General features: G+C 34.6%; 1 protein-coding gene and 1 long non-coding RNA gene across 3 annotated transcripts in view; both read left to right on the top strand.

Moving 5' to 3' along the window:
• Positions 1 to 12,657, top strand: part of Hs6st (heparan sulfate 6-O-sulfotransferase) — a 99,577-nt gene extending 86,920 nt beyond the window's left edge. The window contains exons 4-8 of one of the 2 annotated variants that reach the window (XM_089714675.1): positions 249 to 374; positions 923 to 1,005; positions 3,504 to 3,748; positions 5,739 to 5,923; positions 11,349 to 12,657. In XM_089714675.1, the coding sequence (XP_089570801.1) occupies positions 249 to 374; positions 923 to 1,005; positions 3,504 to 3,748; positions 5,739 to 5,923; positions 11,349 to 11,493 (784 nt within the window). In that variant the 3' untranslated portion in view covers positions 11,494 to 12,657. Of the gene's footprint in view, positions 1 to 248; positions 375 to 922; positions 1,006 to 3,503; positions 3,749 to 5,738; positions 5,924 to 11,331 lie in introns of both variants that reach the window. The other variant, XM_089714676.1, reaches the window with a different exon arrangement.
• LOC149489896 (uncharacterized) lies at positions 8,804 to 10,541 on the top strand. The gene is made up of 3 exons (XR_016318362.1): positions 8,804 to 9,390; positions 9,517 to 9,578; positions 9,653 to 10,541. It is a non-coding gene; the product is annotated as an uncharacterized LOC149489896 (long non-coding RNA).
• Positions 12,658 to 13,091: the final 434 nt, after the last annotated feature.

Here is a 13,091-nt window from a genome sequence, read left to right as displayed (position 1 = left end):
TCTGAGATATTTCCCAGACCTTATTTACGGTTTTGGTTTACGTTCAAAAATTCTAACAATCGCGATTTACGTGTTTGATTTTGATCATCTTCTAGGCGTGCTATTTTACTTTGTTAGTCTTGTATTCTGGATCAATGATTAATTCTTAAATTGTTTTCTTATTTCTAATTATTTTTTATTTGCATCCTAGGAATAATTATTAGTTAATTTAAAAATAATTTACTAAATGACTTTTCTTTTGTTCCCAGGTGTGGCCTGCACGCCGACTTCACGGAATTGACAGCGTGTGTAGGGGGAGAGTTGGATAGGCACGAAGGTTCAGCAGTACATAGAAGATACTTCTATATAACACTTCTTAGAGAACCTGTGTCAAGGTACAGTATACGATTTAGTATATTCCTGTATTTCGTTATAGGCGAAATTTTATTGACTTAAAAAAAAGAAGAGTCCCTCAACTCAGCCGGTATATTAAGCAAATTAAAATTCATTTAATATTTAAATATATTTATGTCTGGTGACTGGGTCTTATACTTTAATAGAACATAGTGTTATGAAGCACACAAATATATTATTTAGGGATCCATATTTGTTCTGTTTCATGTCCCATTATTGGGAAAATGTTTCGTTCGAAACTACCTTTGAATATAATATTAGATATTGCATATTTCATCAATTATGAGCAATGAATATTAATTAATAGTAGTTTTAGTTTATGTTATAAAATTCTTTTAATATTTAATTGCAATATTTATATGTTGTAACAAATAGTTGCAAAACTGGTTTTATTTTGCATAAAAATGCATTTTGCTTATTATATACATACTATTGCAATTTGAAGATTCCACAAGTAAATGCCAATACAATTTAATTTGCTTATAGTCAGTATAAACTATAAAGTTAATACGTTTGTTTGTTTTCATAGGTACTTATCGGAGTACAGGCACGTGAAGCGAGGAGCAACATGGAAGGGCTCAAGACACTGGTGTCAAGGACGAACTGCTACTGGTAAGATTTTATTTAATTTTTAGTATATTAAGCTATTGCATAGCTTCTATCACGGGCCTTGAGCGCGGGGACCGAATCGAGAAATTCCGTAACGAAAAAACCTCACGCTCCCCACTCCGACGGGCTCGGAGGCGTGGGGGTCTTTGTGGTAATCTAGACTGTACCTAAATCTATCCCTAGATCTAATTTATACAGATAGATACTATTAGCTGTTACGGCTTAAAAGCTTTTCTCTATCCTTTCATACCTACATTTACATATTAAGTTTATGAGGACATAAACTTTTACATATCTAAACTTCTTTACGAATAATATTAAGCTGAAGAGTTTGTTTGAACGAGCTAATATCAGGAACTACTAGATAGGTTTCAAAAATTCTTAGACCTTTCTATATGTACGTGATCTCTGAGTGCTTGAGGCTGTAGGTATATGGGCGAAACCTAGGCAGACCGCTACTTTGTAATAAAAGTAAGATAGGATTACACAAGCCTGTCAATATTAAAAGTAATAAAGTCATGAAAGCATGTTTTGTTTATATTACGGAACGAAACACGTGTTCTAAATTTTTGGTAAATATTTATCTATTAAACAATGTTGTACAAATTTCATTGTTTGAATTAAAGCTGGTAATTTTAAAACAAACATCTTATTTGCTGGTGTTTACGAAGCGTGATGATACCTCTTGCGTGATTGAGATTTCTGTACATCTACCTTTATCCTTAACAAATTGTACATTTCACTAGGTACTTAGTAAATTATATTTTGAACTATACACATGGTTAAATTTGTTTTCGTACTTTAAAATTTAATTATAGTGGTTTGTTATATCTATAATGGCCTGGTCGTTATTAAGTTGAACCACAATGCCTAGGTTTAAAAATATTTTTAATTTATAAATTTCATAACTAAAAGTGTACCCCTTCTATAACTGTATGCCAAGATATAACATGAATTCCTTGTCGCAAAACACGCGTAATCGTTTTAGAACATGAAATTATTAGGTTTTTTTTAATAAAGTGTGACGGCGACGAGAAAGCGCCGCACAATATTACTTATTCATTCGATGTTTATACAACGAACGGGCTCATTACAATGCGTTTATTGCAGGAAGCCGTTTGATATTGTTTGTTTTAGACTTGAGTAACGTCTCCGCTCGATATAATTCTTTTATTTGATAGATATGGTAATCATAGCGCGTCCTTTTTTGGATGATATTGGTGGGAGATTAGATTGTAATGTTTATAATTGTGTGTAGATGGTTTTTAAGTGTTCAGTTCAACAGTTACTCATGTATTGAACTGCGTTTCAGTGTTCTGCTTGTGCTCTGTATTTGTCTTCACAACCTTAATGTAGGACAGTTTATTATTGATGAATATAGTATGTTCTGTTACTCGAGCGAGCACATAAGGCAGTCCAGAATTTGTATAATACAAGTTCTATTTTATTATAAACTATTATTTAATTCGAAATAAATTATTATTTCGGTGTTTGTATTAAATCATTAAAATTTGGGCTACAATTCTTTATATCTAATTATAGAGTCACGAGATTTTATCATTGTACCAAATTAATTTAAATACTTATATAAAAATTCCTACCATTATTTCAGTCAACTTGGCCCTTTAAATTCTTAATCACGCACATAATAAGTTGAACCTAGTAAGGTTAGGTTCAACGAAATTTTAATGAATAGAACACATGAAATTTTCTGTAAAACAATATGAGAATTATCCAAAAAATGTTACAGTTTTGTAAACTAGAAGAAAGTTTAGAAATTAAATACTTCAAGGGATTTTAGTTTTATCGCGATAAATTCCTCACATTCATTCGAAATTTTTAGACTACAGGCCCATGTTGAAAAAATTATGGGTCATTTGACCCACCACCTGACCTATCTAGAATGATATAAGAGCATAAAATAATAAGATTCAGCACTATGACGTCACTCGTAAGCTGTCCACCTGAGTGCAGGTGAGAATTCGAAAGTTCAGGTAGAGATTTTCTCCCCTTGTCTCCATGATTTTTGTACGGCGTTGCGGAATAATGGCTTAAAAGCAGTATAGAAATAGTATGACACAGATGCCGTACAAAAATGGTGGTCCACAAAGTCGGAATTTATTTTTATTTTTCGACAGTTGCCGGGGTAAATTTGGTCATTTGATTTTGTACGGCATCTGTGTCATTTTCTATACTACTTTTAATCAATTATTCCGCAACGCCGTACAAAAATCATGGAAACAAGGGGAGAAAATCTCTACCTGAACTTTCGAATTCTCACCTGCACTCAGGTGGACAGCTTACGAGTGACGTCATAGTGCTGAATCTTATTATTTTATGCTCTTATATCATTCTAGATAGGTCAGGTGGTGGGTCAAATGACCCATAATTTTTTCAACACGGGCCTGTAGTCTATTTTATCTAAAACAGCAGACGAAGTATCCTTACGCATTTTAAACTTAGTTTATTTCTTATATTCATTGATTTTCTTTCTAACACAGCGGCAGAAGTGCCCTCATGTTACACGGGTGAATCATGGCGAGGGGTGACGCTCGAAGAATTCACTGGTTGTCAGTGGAACTTGGCCAACAATCGGCAAACCCGGATGTTGGCGGACTTGGCGCTCGTCGGCTGCTACAACGGCACGCTGCGGCACCGCAACAGCGAAACAGATAGGGTGCTGCTGGCTTCAGCCAAGCGAAACTTGGCGGCCATGTCGTACTTTGGACTCACTGAGTTTCAGAAGGTAAGTGTTTGGTAAAGCACAAGAAGTTGATAGTGGAACTTAGCCAACAACCAGTAGTCGAGAGTCTTGGCGGTTTTGGCATATTTTGTCGGCTGCTATAATGGCACGCTGTAAAAGTGAGAAGGAATACAATTTTTTATGATAAAAATAAACGGATAATCATATTTAATTCATACCGTCCAAATGATAATGATTTTTTGACAATCTTACTCGATAGAATCACAAAATAAGATTGATGGAGGCAAACGCAATTTACAACTACCGCCGTATAAATTCTCCGTAACACATTTAGTTTACCTCAGCAACTGTTTATCCTCATACATTATACATCAGTCAGGTTATAAATACCTGAAGTCCGAGTTGGAAAACAAAATGTGCAAAAGTCGCATCTATCACAGTTCTGCGACGTTTTCCTTGGTAATGTGCGCGAGTTATGTAAGTGGGTCGGCTAATGTCTAAAAGCCATTCGAGTCCAGTGACCCTGACAGGAGATAAGTGCCATTATTTGCACTTAACTCATTGTTCCTATCTGTACGTGCATTTGTCGCTAGCCACCAGCACGACTTTGCTCTATGAATTCTTGGTATGAATATTAGAGCTCATTGTGTTTAATGCTTTTCTACGATGTGATAGAGGAATTTAATTACTGTTTTGAGATAATAAGAACAATTTTTTGAAGGTGGTCTAATGCTGTTAAGATAATACTGATCAATGTTACCAAGAACTTTCAATAACATTCAGTAGACAAAATAAGCTCACAATATGATCAAAGGTATTATTACCTATATTTATTACTGCATTATGTTAGGTGCACTACTTTCAATTCATTCATTACTACAATTTGAACTAAAACAGTTCACTTCATTCGATATTGCACGCATTATTCTGAGCATTTAGTAAAATATTTATCATTGCTGGAGTAGAATTGTGCCGGTTTAATTTTCATTGAGTGGAACTTATTATGTTTGCAAATATGTTCAAATTAATATCCGCTTCAAAGCAACTTATTTTATTACTGATAAGTGGTTTTGCGTATTCATAAAATTATTCATGTACATTGTAAATGCCAACGATTAACATGCGCTATTGTTACGTAAGAGGATGCTATTTTTGTTAGAGAAATTTTAGCCAGACCTGCTCTAGAATTCAGTTATGAATTATTAATGTGGGAATAGAGTTGGTAATTCTTATTGAAGGTTAAAGGAAAATGTACACGTGTACAGGGAAACCTTAAGCATCTTCCAAAGACTGGTAATTAATGCTCCTGTGTTATGGCAGTAATTCTGAAACCTTTTTTATTTCATGGCACAGAGTACGTCGTTATATCGTCATCAAATTGCTTTTAGCTTCCTAAAAATGGCACTCTTTTTTTATAGTATACTCACACAATGCATAAAAAAAGTAGTTTTGTCCAATTCCATCTATATCTGGGGTATCAAAAGATGCATTTTGCCACCATCAATTTTTCGGTCATAAGCCTAGTCTGTCTTCCAATGATCTATTATAAAACTAAATCTATTTAGTGGTTCGGATGTAACATAGAGACTACGTTAGTTTAGAATTAATAATATTTCTATCGATGGTTAAAGTGATAAGTACACTGTTTTATAGTTAGTTTCAAAAGACACATAATTAATACATTTTATACCATTAGCATATACATTTCGTATTATAAGTCCAGTCCAATCCAGTGTAAAGCGCGTCACACACGGTGAAGATACTATAATATTTTATGTTAAGATTCTCTAATATAAAATATTACAGTATCTTAAGGTATCCGGTATCAGCGTTCTGACCATCATTTTTCTTTTTGTCATTGCGTACTAAGACCCCTGTAGAACCGCCGCGCCATCCTGTTACAAATGACCCGAAACACTGACACAAAATTTCGGGTCATTCAACGGAATCTTCACCGTGTGTGACGCGCTTTAAGTAACTAGTAAAGGTAATTCACTCATTGCCATGCTGAAAATTACTCAATTTCCAACAGATATCCCAATACGTGTTCGAGGAGACGTTCAACCTCCGCTTCGCTGTGCCGTTCACACAGCACAACGCGACCGTGTCGGGCGCGACGCTCGCGGCGCTGTCGCCCGCGCAGGTCGCGCACATCAAGCGGCTCAACTCGCTCGACCTCGAGCTGTACGAGTTCGCCAAGGGGCTCATGTTCAAGAGGTGAGTGTGTGTGTGTGACTCAGCACAACGCGACCATGTCGGGCGCGACGCTCGCGCAAGTCGAATTCAAATTCAAATTCGCGTGAATTGCGTATGTGGGTGTGTTCGCGTGTGTATTTGCGTGTGCGTGTGAGTGGTGCGTGTAGTGTGTGATATATTTTATGGAAGTTTGTAATTTTATAGAACAAGTCATAAATAGATTCATTTTTTCATAATAAAGGCAAAGGGTACGAGCTGTTGAACTGTTTATTTAGAAATATCGAACCTCACCCAATCTCGCTCCAAATAATTTGTTTCGTCCTAAGCAGCTAGTAATTATTCACAATGCGTGGGCTTTATGAAAAATTGCCCTATTTATAACTTCATGACATATACGTGCTAAATTCATTAATTTAATTAATAAGTAACAGAAATGAATAGAGTAAAATATAGCAGACATTAATATAGAGCATGATCGAAATAATGTTTCTATTTCGAAGTATTTTATCTTATCGATAGTTAAAATCACTATCTACGATCACGTAATACTACGGTAGTATCCGCTTTTGTAATAGTAGATTTAAAGGCGAACTTTATCTTTCTTTGACTCTAAGCAAAGGATTGATTTCCAAAGGCAACCGTAATAATGATATTTTAGAGATATCGTTAGGAGCATAGAAATAAAAATCACTGTCATAAATATTGTTGAAGTAATTTGTTGAATAATAACTTTTAACTCGTTTTGATACTGTAATATTTTCGGTTATTCCAAGTTTATTAAAGTCAAGTCAATTTATTACGGAGTAGCAAATAATGAAAATATCTTGCTAAATTGATTAAGGCCTTTCAAAATATGGCGTTTTGTTTCATCTCTCTCGAATGCAATGATGATGAATGACACGTCAAGTCTAAGTAGAGATCAGCCATAGAAACATCAGCTTTTCATTTCCCTAAGGTACTTTCGTACTCCAAGTAATTTCATGTGTACTTTTCTGTGATTTTTATAAAAAAGAGTGTGTGTCACACTGAGCACTCGTGTCAGAAGTGAAACTTCTTTGGCAAGATTGAAAGATAACAAATTCATCGCCTTACTCCACGACGTGACGGTATTGCCATGACGAGACCATGAAATTTTCTCTCATCGCGCCTAAAGAAGTTTCACTTCAAAAAACACGTAAACTAGATTCACGAAGACATAATTAACGAGTAATATAATATACCTACTAGCTTCCGCCCACGACTTTGTACGTGCATCCCCGTTTTTCCCCGTTCCCGCAAGAATTTCGGGAAATCCTTTCTTAGCGGATGCCTACGTCCTAACATCTACCTGCATGCCAAATTTCAGCCCGATACGTCCAGTGGTTTGGGCTGTGCGTTGATAGATCACTATATCAGTCACCTTTGGGTTTTATATATATAGAATATTTAATTATAGGAACTACAATCACTATCGTTGTGATATAATTACACTCTTGTTAGCTTTTAATTTAAGCGTTTAATTGCTCTTCAATGTTATCACGCTTAGATTCAAACGGGTTTATATCTGGGTAAAGGTAACTTTGTGTTAGTTTATACTGTTAACGTTAAAGTTCCCATTTGTTATCTATTTTTCTTCCCTATGCAAAGCAATGAAAAAGCGAATACATTATGCCAAATTTGCCAAAGTAAAAGATTCTTCTAATAGATGCAAATATATTTTTATTGCATTATCATACACATAAATTATTCTGACACTTTGATTTTTATGATGGAATATATTAGCAAATTAATTTGTACGATACCGTTGAAGAAGCCTAAAAAATAAAGAAATAATTTTGTTCTATAACCTAGCCACTATAAATTCTAAGTCTTGGAAGTACAAGAACGGATAGCAAGTTTCTTAGAAAATGTAAATTAGACTTAACTACAGAAAATTGGATAGAATTTCCATCCTGAAACTATGGGAAAATATCAGGGCAGTTCATATAATCTTGTATAGTTCTTGGAATATTGGAAACCCTACCTCCGTGCCCGGGTTTCTTACTGAGAAAGCACTTGACTTAATTATGACAGGCTCTAATATGCTTTCCATTAGCAATGTTAGTCACACTAACATGAACTTCTTTGACGTTCAAATGTACAGCAGTACAATGCGAAGACACGTTTCGAGTCGCACAAATTGTAATTGCATTCCCCATTATAAGATTCTTTGACGAGCGCTTAATTAACAGAAAGAAAGTCCCTTCACCAATAACACAGCTAATTGCAACAAAAGCTTCATTCATTTCGATTAAAGTCAGTTTTATCTTAATCAAAAGAGCGTTTAACTGCACTCGGAGCGGTTATCTCGAACAAAGCTCGTTTAGTGGCGATATAATCACAAGCGGCCAGCTTCAAGGAACCCAACGCTTTATCCTGCTGCTGCGGTCTTCAATTAGTCGTGAGCCGTGTCGCTAATGCGCGTTTAATATAAATTTGATACGATCATTTGCTACTTTCAGTTTTATTCTGTTGGAATTACAATTAGGTTGCATTTGGTTGAGGTTTTGTATGCAAACGTTTTAGAAGCTAGAGATGGTACGGAGACACTGTCTAAACTAGGTCACTGGGGTCATAATTCAATTGCACTTGGATAGAAACTGTATGTTTTGGTATTCCTTTATACCCGAATTATTGTGTCATAAGTTTGAGAATTTAGTACTTAGTGATGTTATTCAATTGCTGCCAGTTTTGTTTAATATCGGCCAACTTTTATTTTCTAGCTTTGATATGACGGATATATTCAAATATTTTTATGCACCGTCCGTATATTTTCTTCTAAAGAGAAAATATTCCTCTTGACAATTGAAGCAGATGCTGTTGATATTATGTCCTTCGTGTCTTATATGAAAAAATGTACATGCTTTGCCCTTGCTTGTCAATATTTCTGTATTAAGGTGATGAATTAATTTTTCTAACATTTACGGCCCTTTTTAAACCTTCGTAATTTTTATATTATTAAAGTTGTCGTGATGAAAATTCTTGACAAGAAAGTTCAATAGTAACACAATACGTCTACCGTTTTAGAAACATGATTCCATGATATTTTCTCGATAGAAAAAAAATACAAAGTTCTCATTGTTATTTTTTTATAATCTCTGGCATCTTCAAAATAACAAACGTAAAGTTACGACTTTTTGGATATTAACTATAAAATATACAACCTATACGTCTACCGATTTAGAATTTTGAAATATGCGATGGTTTTGAAATAAACAAGAAATACTTGAAATTAGCGCGCGACCAGCCAATATAGCGAGAGCCGCCCTGTACCTTCCTACCCCGATCGCTGCACGAGTCATTCCCGCTACGGCCGTCACACGGGGAACTTGTGTCGCTCGCGCAATCGTAAAAAAGGGTGACAACACGATAAGACAAAATGAGACAAATGGGGACAATAAAGAAAATAAGAAGAAGAAACATAAAGGTTGGAGGAAAAAGAATGCTTACAATTGGAACAAATTAATGAAGTAAGTTGGTTTTATTTTAAATTTGATGATAATTGTATTATAGACGATGTTTGATATGTACCCCTGTTTTAAGTACATAACGAATGTGTAAGATTTTTTCATTTATAGCATAGATAATCTTTTCAGAAATCCGGAATCCAGAAGGAAAATAAACCCACTGATTGTTCACAATGTGAACCCACTCCTTCGTAAGTACCTTTATTCAGTCAAAAATGTATGTTATCAACGTTCTACTGGTTTTATCGCATGATTCCATTTTTAGCAAAAAGCAACAAAGTGCAAAGAAATAAAAAATCATGGTGAACTTAGTGGAAGTATGGCGGACATAATATGGAACAGGAGCTCATTGGAGTAGTATTATATTTAAAAAAATACGAAATAATTTCAAGAATTACATTTCTTAGAAGGTGGTAGATAAGTATGTTGTATAAAGAATGTGATGTTGATATTTATTTCATTTATACTTACTACACCTGTGCGGGAAATTGCTTAGTAATAAAACAGGTTTATATTCATATTTACATAGTAATGTGAGTTTTCATTTCGAAAAATTTTGTGTAAGTATATTAAATTGAGTTCCTGGGTGATCTGGAAACACAATTGGGCCCGGAAGATGGCGCTGCAGTCACTCCTCCTAATGACATGAACCGATTTGGATGAATATTTGTGTGCACATTTCATTTTTGTGGGATGATTGGTTGATTCGCTTTCACATTAGCTAATATTATGTATTTTTGTTGTTAGAAAGTAAACTTAATTTAATGTTTATAATACATTATTATTGGTATAAATAAGCCAGTGTTCGTCTCACATTGCTGTACCTGCCTACCTACCCTACCAGGGCCTAACTTTGTTCTGGCTATTTTATTTTGATTATTTGTAATGAATAATTACAATTATAATAGAGTGCAAAAAGTAAATACATGCGTCAATATATTTTGTGTTTTTTTTTAAACAATTTTTTTATTTAAAAAAATATCATTCCGACCGCGGCTTTGCCCGCGTGGAATTAGGTTATATCGTGAATCCTGTTTTATCCCACAGAAGTGTTCAGTTCGGATAAAAAGTATCCTATGTGTAAATCCAGGCAATTAGCTATATTTTATCAAAATTGGTAATGTAGTCTTGACGTGATTAAGTAACAACTAACAAAAAAATATACAAATTAACATCCAAAGTTTCGCATCAGTTTTACTGTATTAGTGATATCTTCCACTCTTGACTTTGACTGAGAAGAATTAGGGTTTATAACTTCTTTCAGAAATAGTACCTTTCATTTCTGGGCATGATGTAATATCTACGTCAGCATCAAATTCTATCTAAATCAATTCAGTAGTCCGCGTTATTGAGTACCATTTCATTTTTTCAGAGTAACAATATTTTTTGTTATTTTAAAGATTATTTATAACCTGTATTATTTTGTAATAAAGTAAACATTACGAAATAATAATAATTATTAATAATGTCTAAGTAGTTGTTGGAAAGAAGATTATTTGTTTATAAGCAAGAAAATAAAACCAATAAATCAACAATTGAATAAATGTATAACAATATTATAACTGTATGACGACTCCATACATGTTTGTCCCGAGTCGGCCAGCGGCAGCGCGGCGAGTTTGCAATGAATGACTTCGCGCACACCGGCGTTCGCGATAGCGAGCTATTAGACTCCGCCCGCCAAGCAGTGGATTTTTTTTTGTGTATCGTCTTAAGGCTTTATCATTAGCGTTCTTGACAATTAGTAATTATATCAGTCCATTTAGTTGGTGTCAACTTTATTATTGGAAAATAGTGTTCTATAAATGTTTGTGCTTTTATTTTCTTTAAAATTCAGGATAATATCTACTATAACAGGAGCCATACATAATTAAAGTACCAACAAATAGTTGCGAAAATCACTCAAAAATTTTGCCCAATTACGGTTTTAATTTCGATTTAAAGGATCTCCTTTTCCACAGATTCGAAGCGCTAAAGAAACGAGACAGTGACTTCGAGTTCCGATGGCGGCACCTCGGTGAAGTCGCGCCAAGGAACGGCGTCACAGAGTTTGACTGGGACAGCAATATAGAAGACGCTACCACTGAGAAGAACAAAGGCAAGTAATGCCGCTTGCTCTAGAGGGGGTAATGCCGCCGTTGATCTAGTACGGGGGGGTAATGCCGCCGTTGATCTAGTACGGGGGGTAATGCCGCCGTTTTTATAGAAGAGTGGTGATGCCGCCGTTACTCCAAATGGGGTAGTAATGCCGCCGTTCTTCTGGAACGGGGGTAATTCCGCCGATCTTCTGGAACGGGGGTAATGCCGCCGTTCTTCTGGAACGGGGGTAATGCCGCCGTTGTTCTAGAACAGTGGTAATGCCGCCGCTGCTTTTCAAATAGAGGAAGGGAATAGCAACAAAAAAGGGAAATTCGCGTCTTCTAGGATGTGTGGGTGGGGTTCAAAACTCCGCCTGGATATGTCGATAGCAATTAGAAATTATTTGTAAATTGTTCTGTGATGGTAAAAAATCGTGTGTAATATAGTCTCAATTGAAAATAATGTCAATAAAATTATCAAATTCACACAAAAAGTTATGAAATATAATCAATTCTATAAACATAAATGACCCTTTTTCAACTATTGCACAATTAAAAATGTATAGTCACACGATTTTTCACCAAATGCAATGACATCAAAAATATATGTCGGTGACGTCACACAGGTGGCATAGATAAGTTATTGATTAAAAGTTATATTCGTCGAGTGCATTCGCTAGTCATTCGATAAATAATAATCACCCATCGTGAACAAGTTGTATACATTCGTTAGCATTTAATTTTTATATATAACTTCTACGGCAGTTGTGAAAAATAACCTGTAAAATATACCTGAAAATGAAACCTGACAGCTAGCTTTTATTATTATTTAATTTCAATATGGCAATCTCAACATTCGTAATTTAGTGCAATGTACATATTTGTTTTAAGGCATTTATTTTTAAATTTTTTATCTGTCCTTTTGTGACACTGTTTATTCTATTAGTGTAGATAGATAATGTTAATTTTTGATCAAAATTATTAAATTTCGCATTTAATTTTGTCGAGTGAGCTTTATTTTTAAGTGCAGTCCCAATGAAAGGTTGTTGAATCATAGAATTGCTATTATATAGTGGATAAAAATTAGAGCCTTTTCAGACGAAAACGCTATTGTAAATTTTTAGCTCAACTATGAAGGATTAAGTTTGAAATGTATGAAACTCTGCACGTCTGGAAAGGCTTTACTAAGGTTGCTATACAGGGTGTAATCGTTAAGTGTGCACAAGCGATTATTCCGTAACTATTGCAGATATCAAAAAACTTTAAACTGATATCGAAAGTACTTAACCTAATGAGTAAAATGGCCATAATAAATTTTTTAAAATAAAACGAGAAATAACCAAAAATGTTACATTAAACGCTCCCATACAATTTATTTCCCATACATTTTGTATTCATAGTAGATTTTCGAAGTGACGTCCTTATTGTGCAATACAATGAGGAGGTCTATTTACAGTTTCTAAATGAACTTCCCTCCAAATTTGCGAAGTAATTAAAGCAGAAAACCAAAAAAACAACAAAAAAGCTAAAATCTTTCATATTAAATGTATAGGTTGATCCAAAAGTAATGATAATTGGGTATTTCCTGTGCACATAAAAATATAAAATAAATGTTTTATGCTTGCT

This window comes from Colias philodice, chromosome 3 (genome assembly GCF_061535455.1).
Source record: "Colias philodice isolate Cphi_HAF_F1 chromosome 3, ilColPhil1 Martin Lab GWU primary, whole genome shotgun sequence".
NCBI classification, from domain to species: Eukaryota; Metazoa; Arthropoda; class Insecta; order Lepidoptera; family Pieridae; genus Colias; species Colias philodice.
This window is presented reverse-complemented; position numbering and strand designations above follow the sequence as displayed.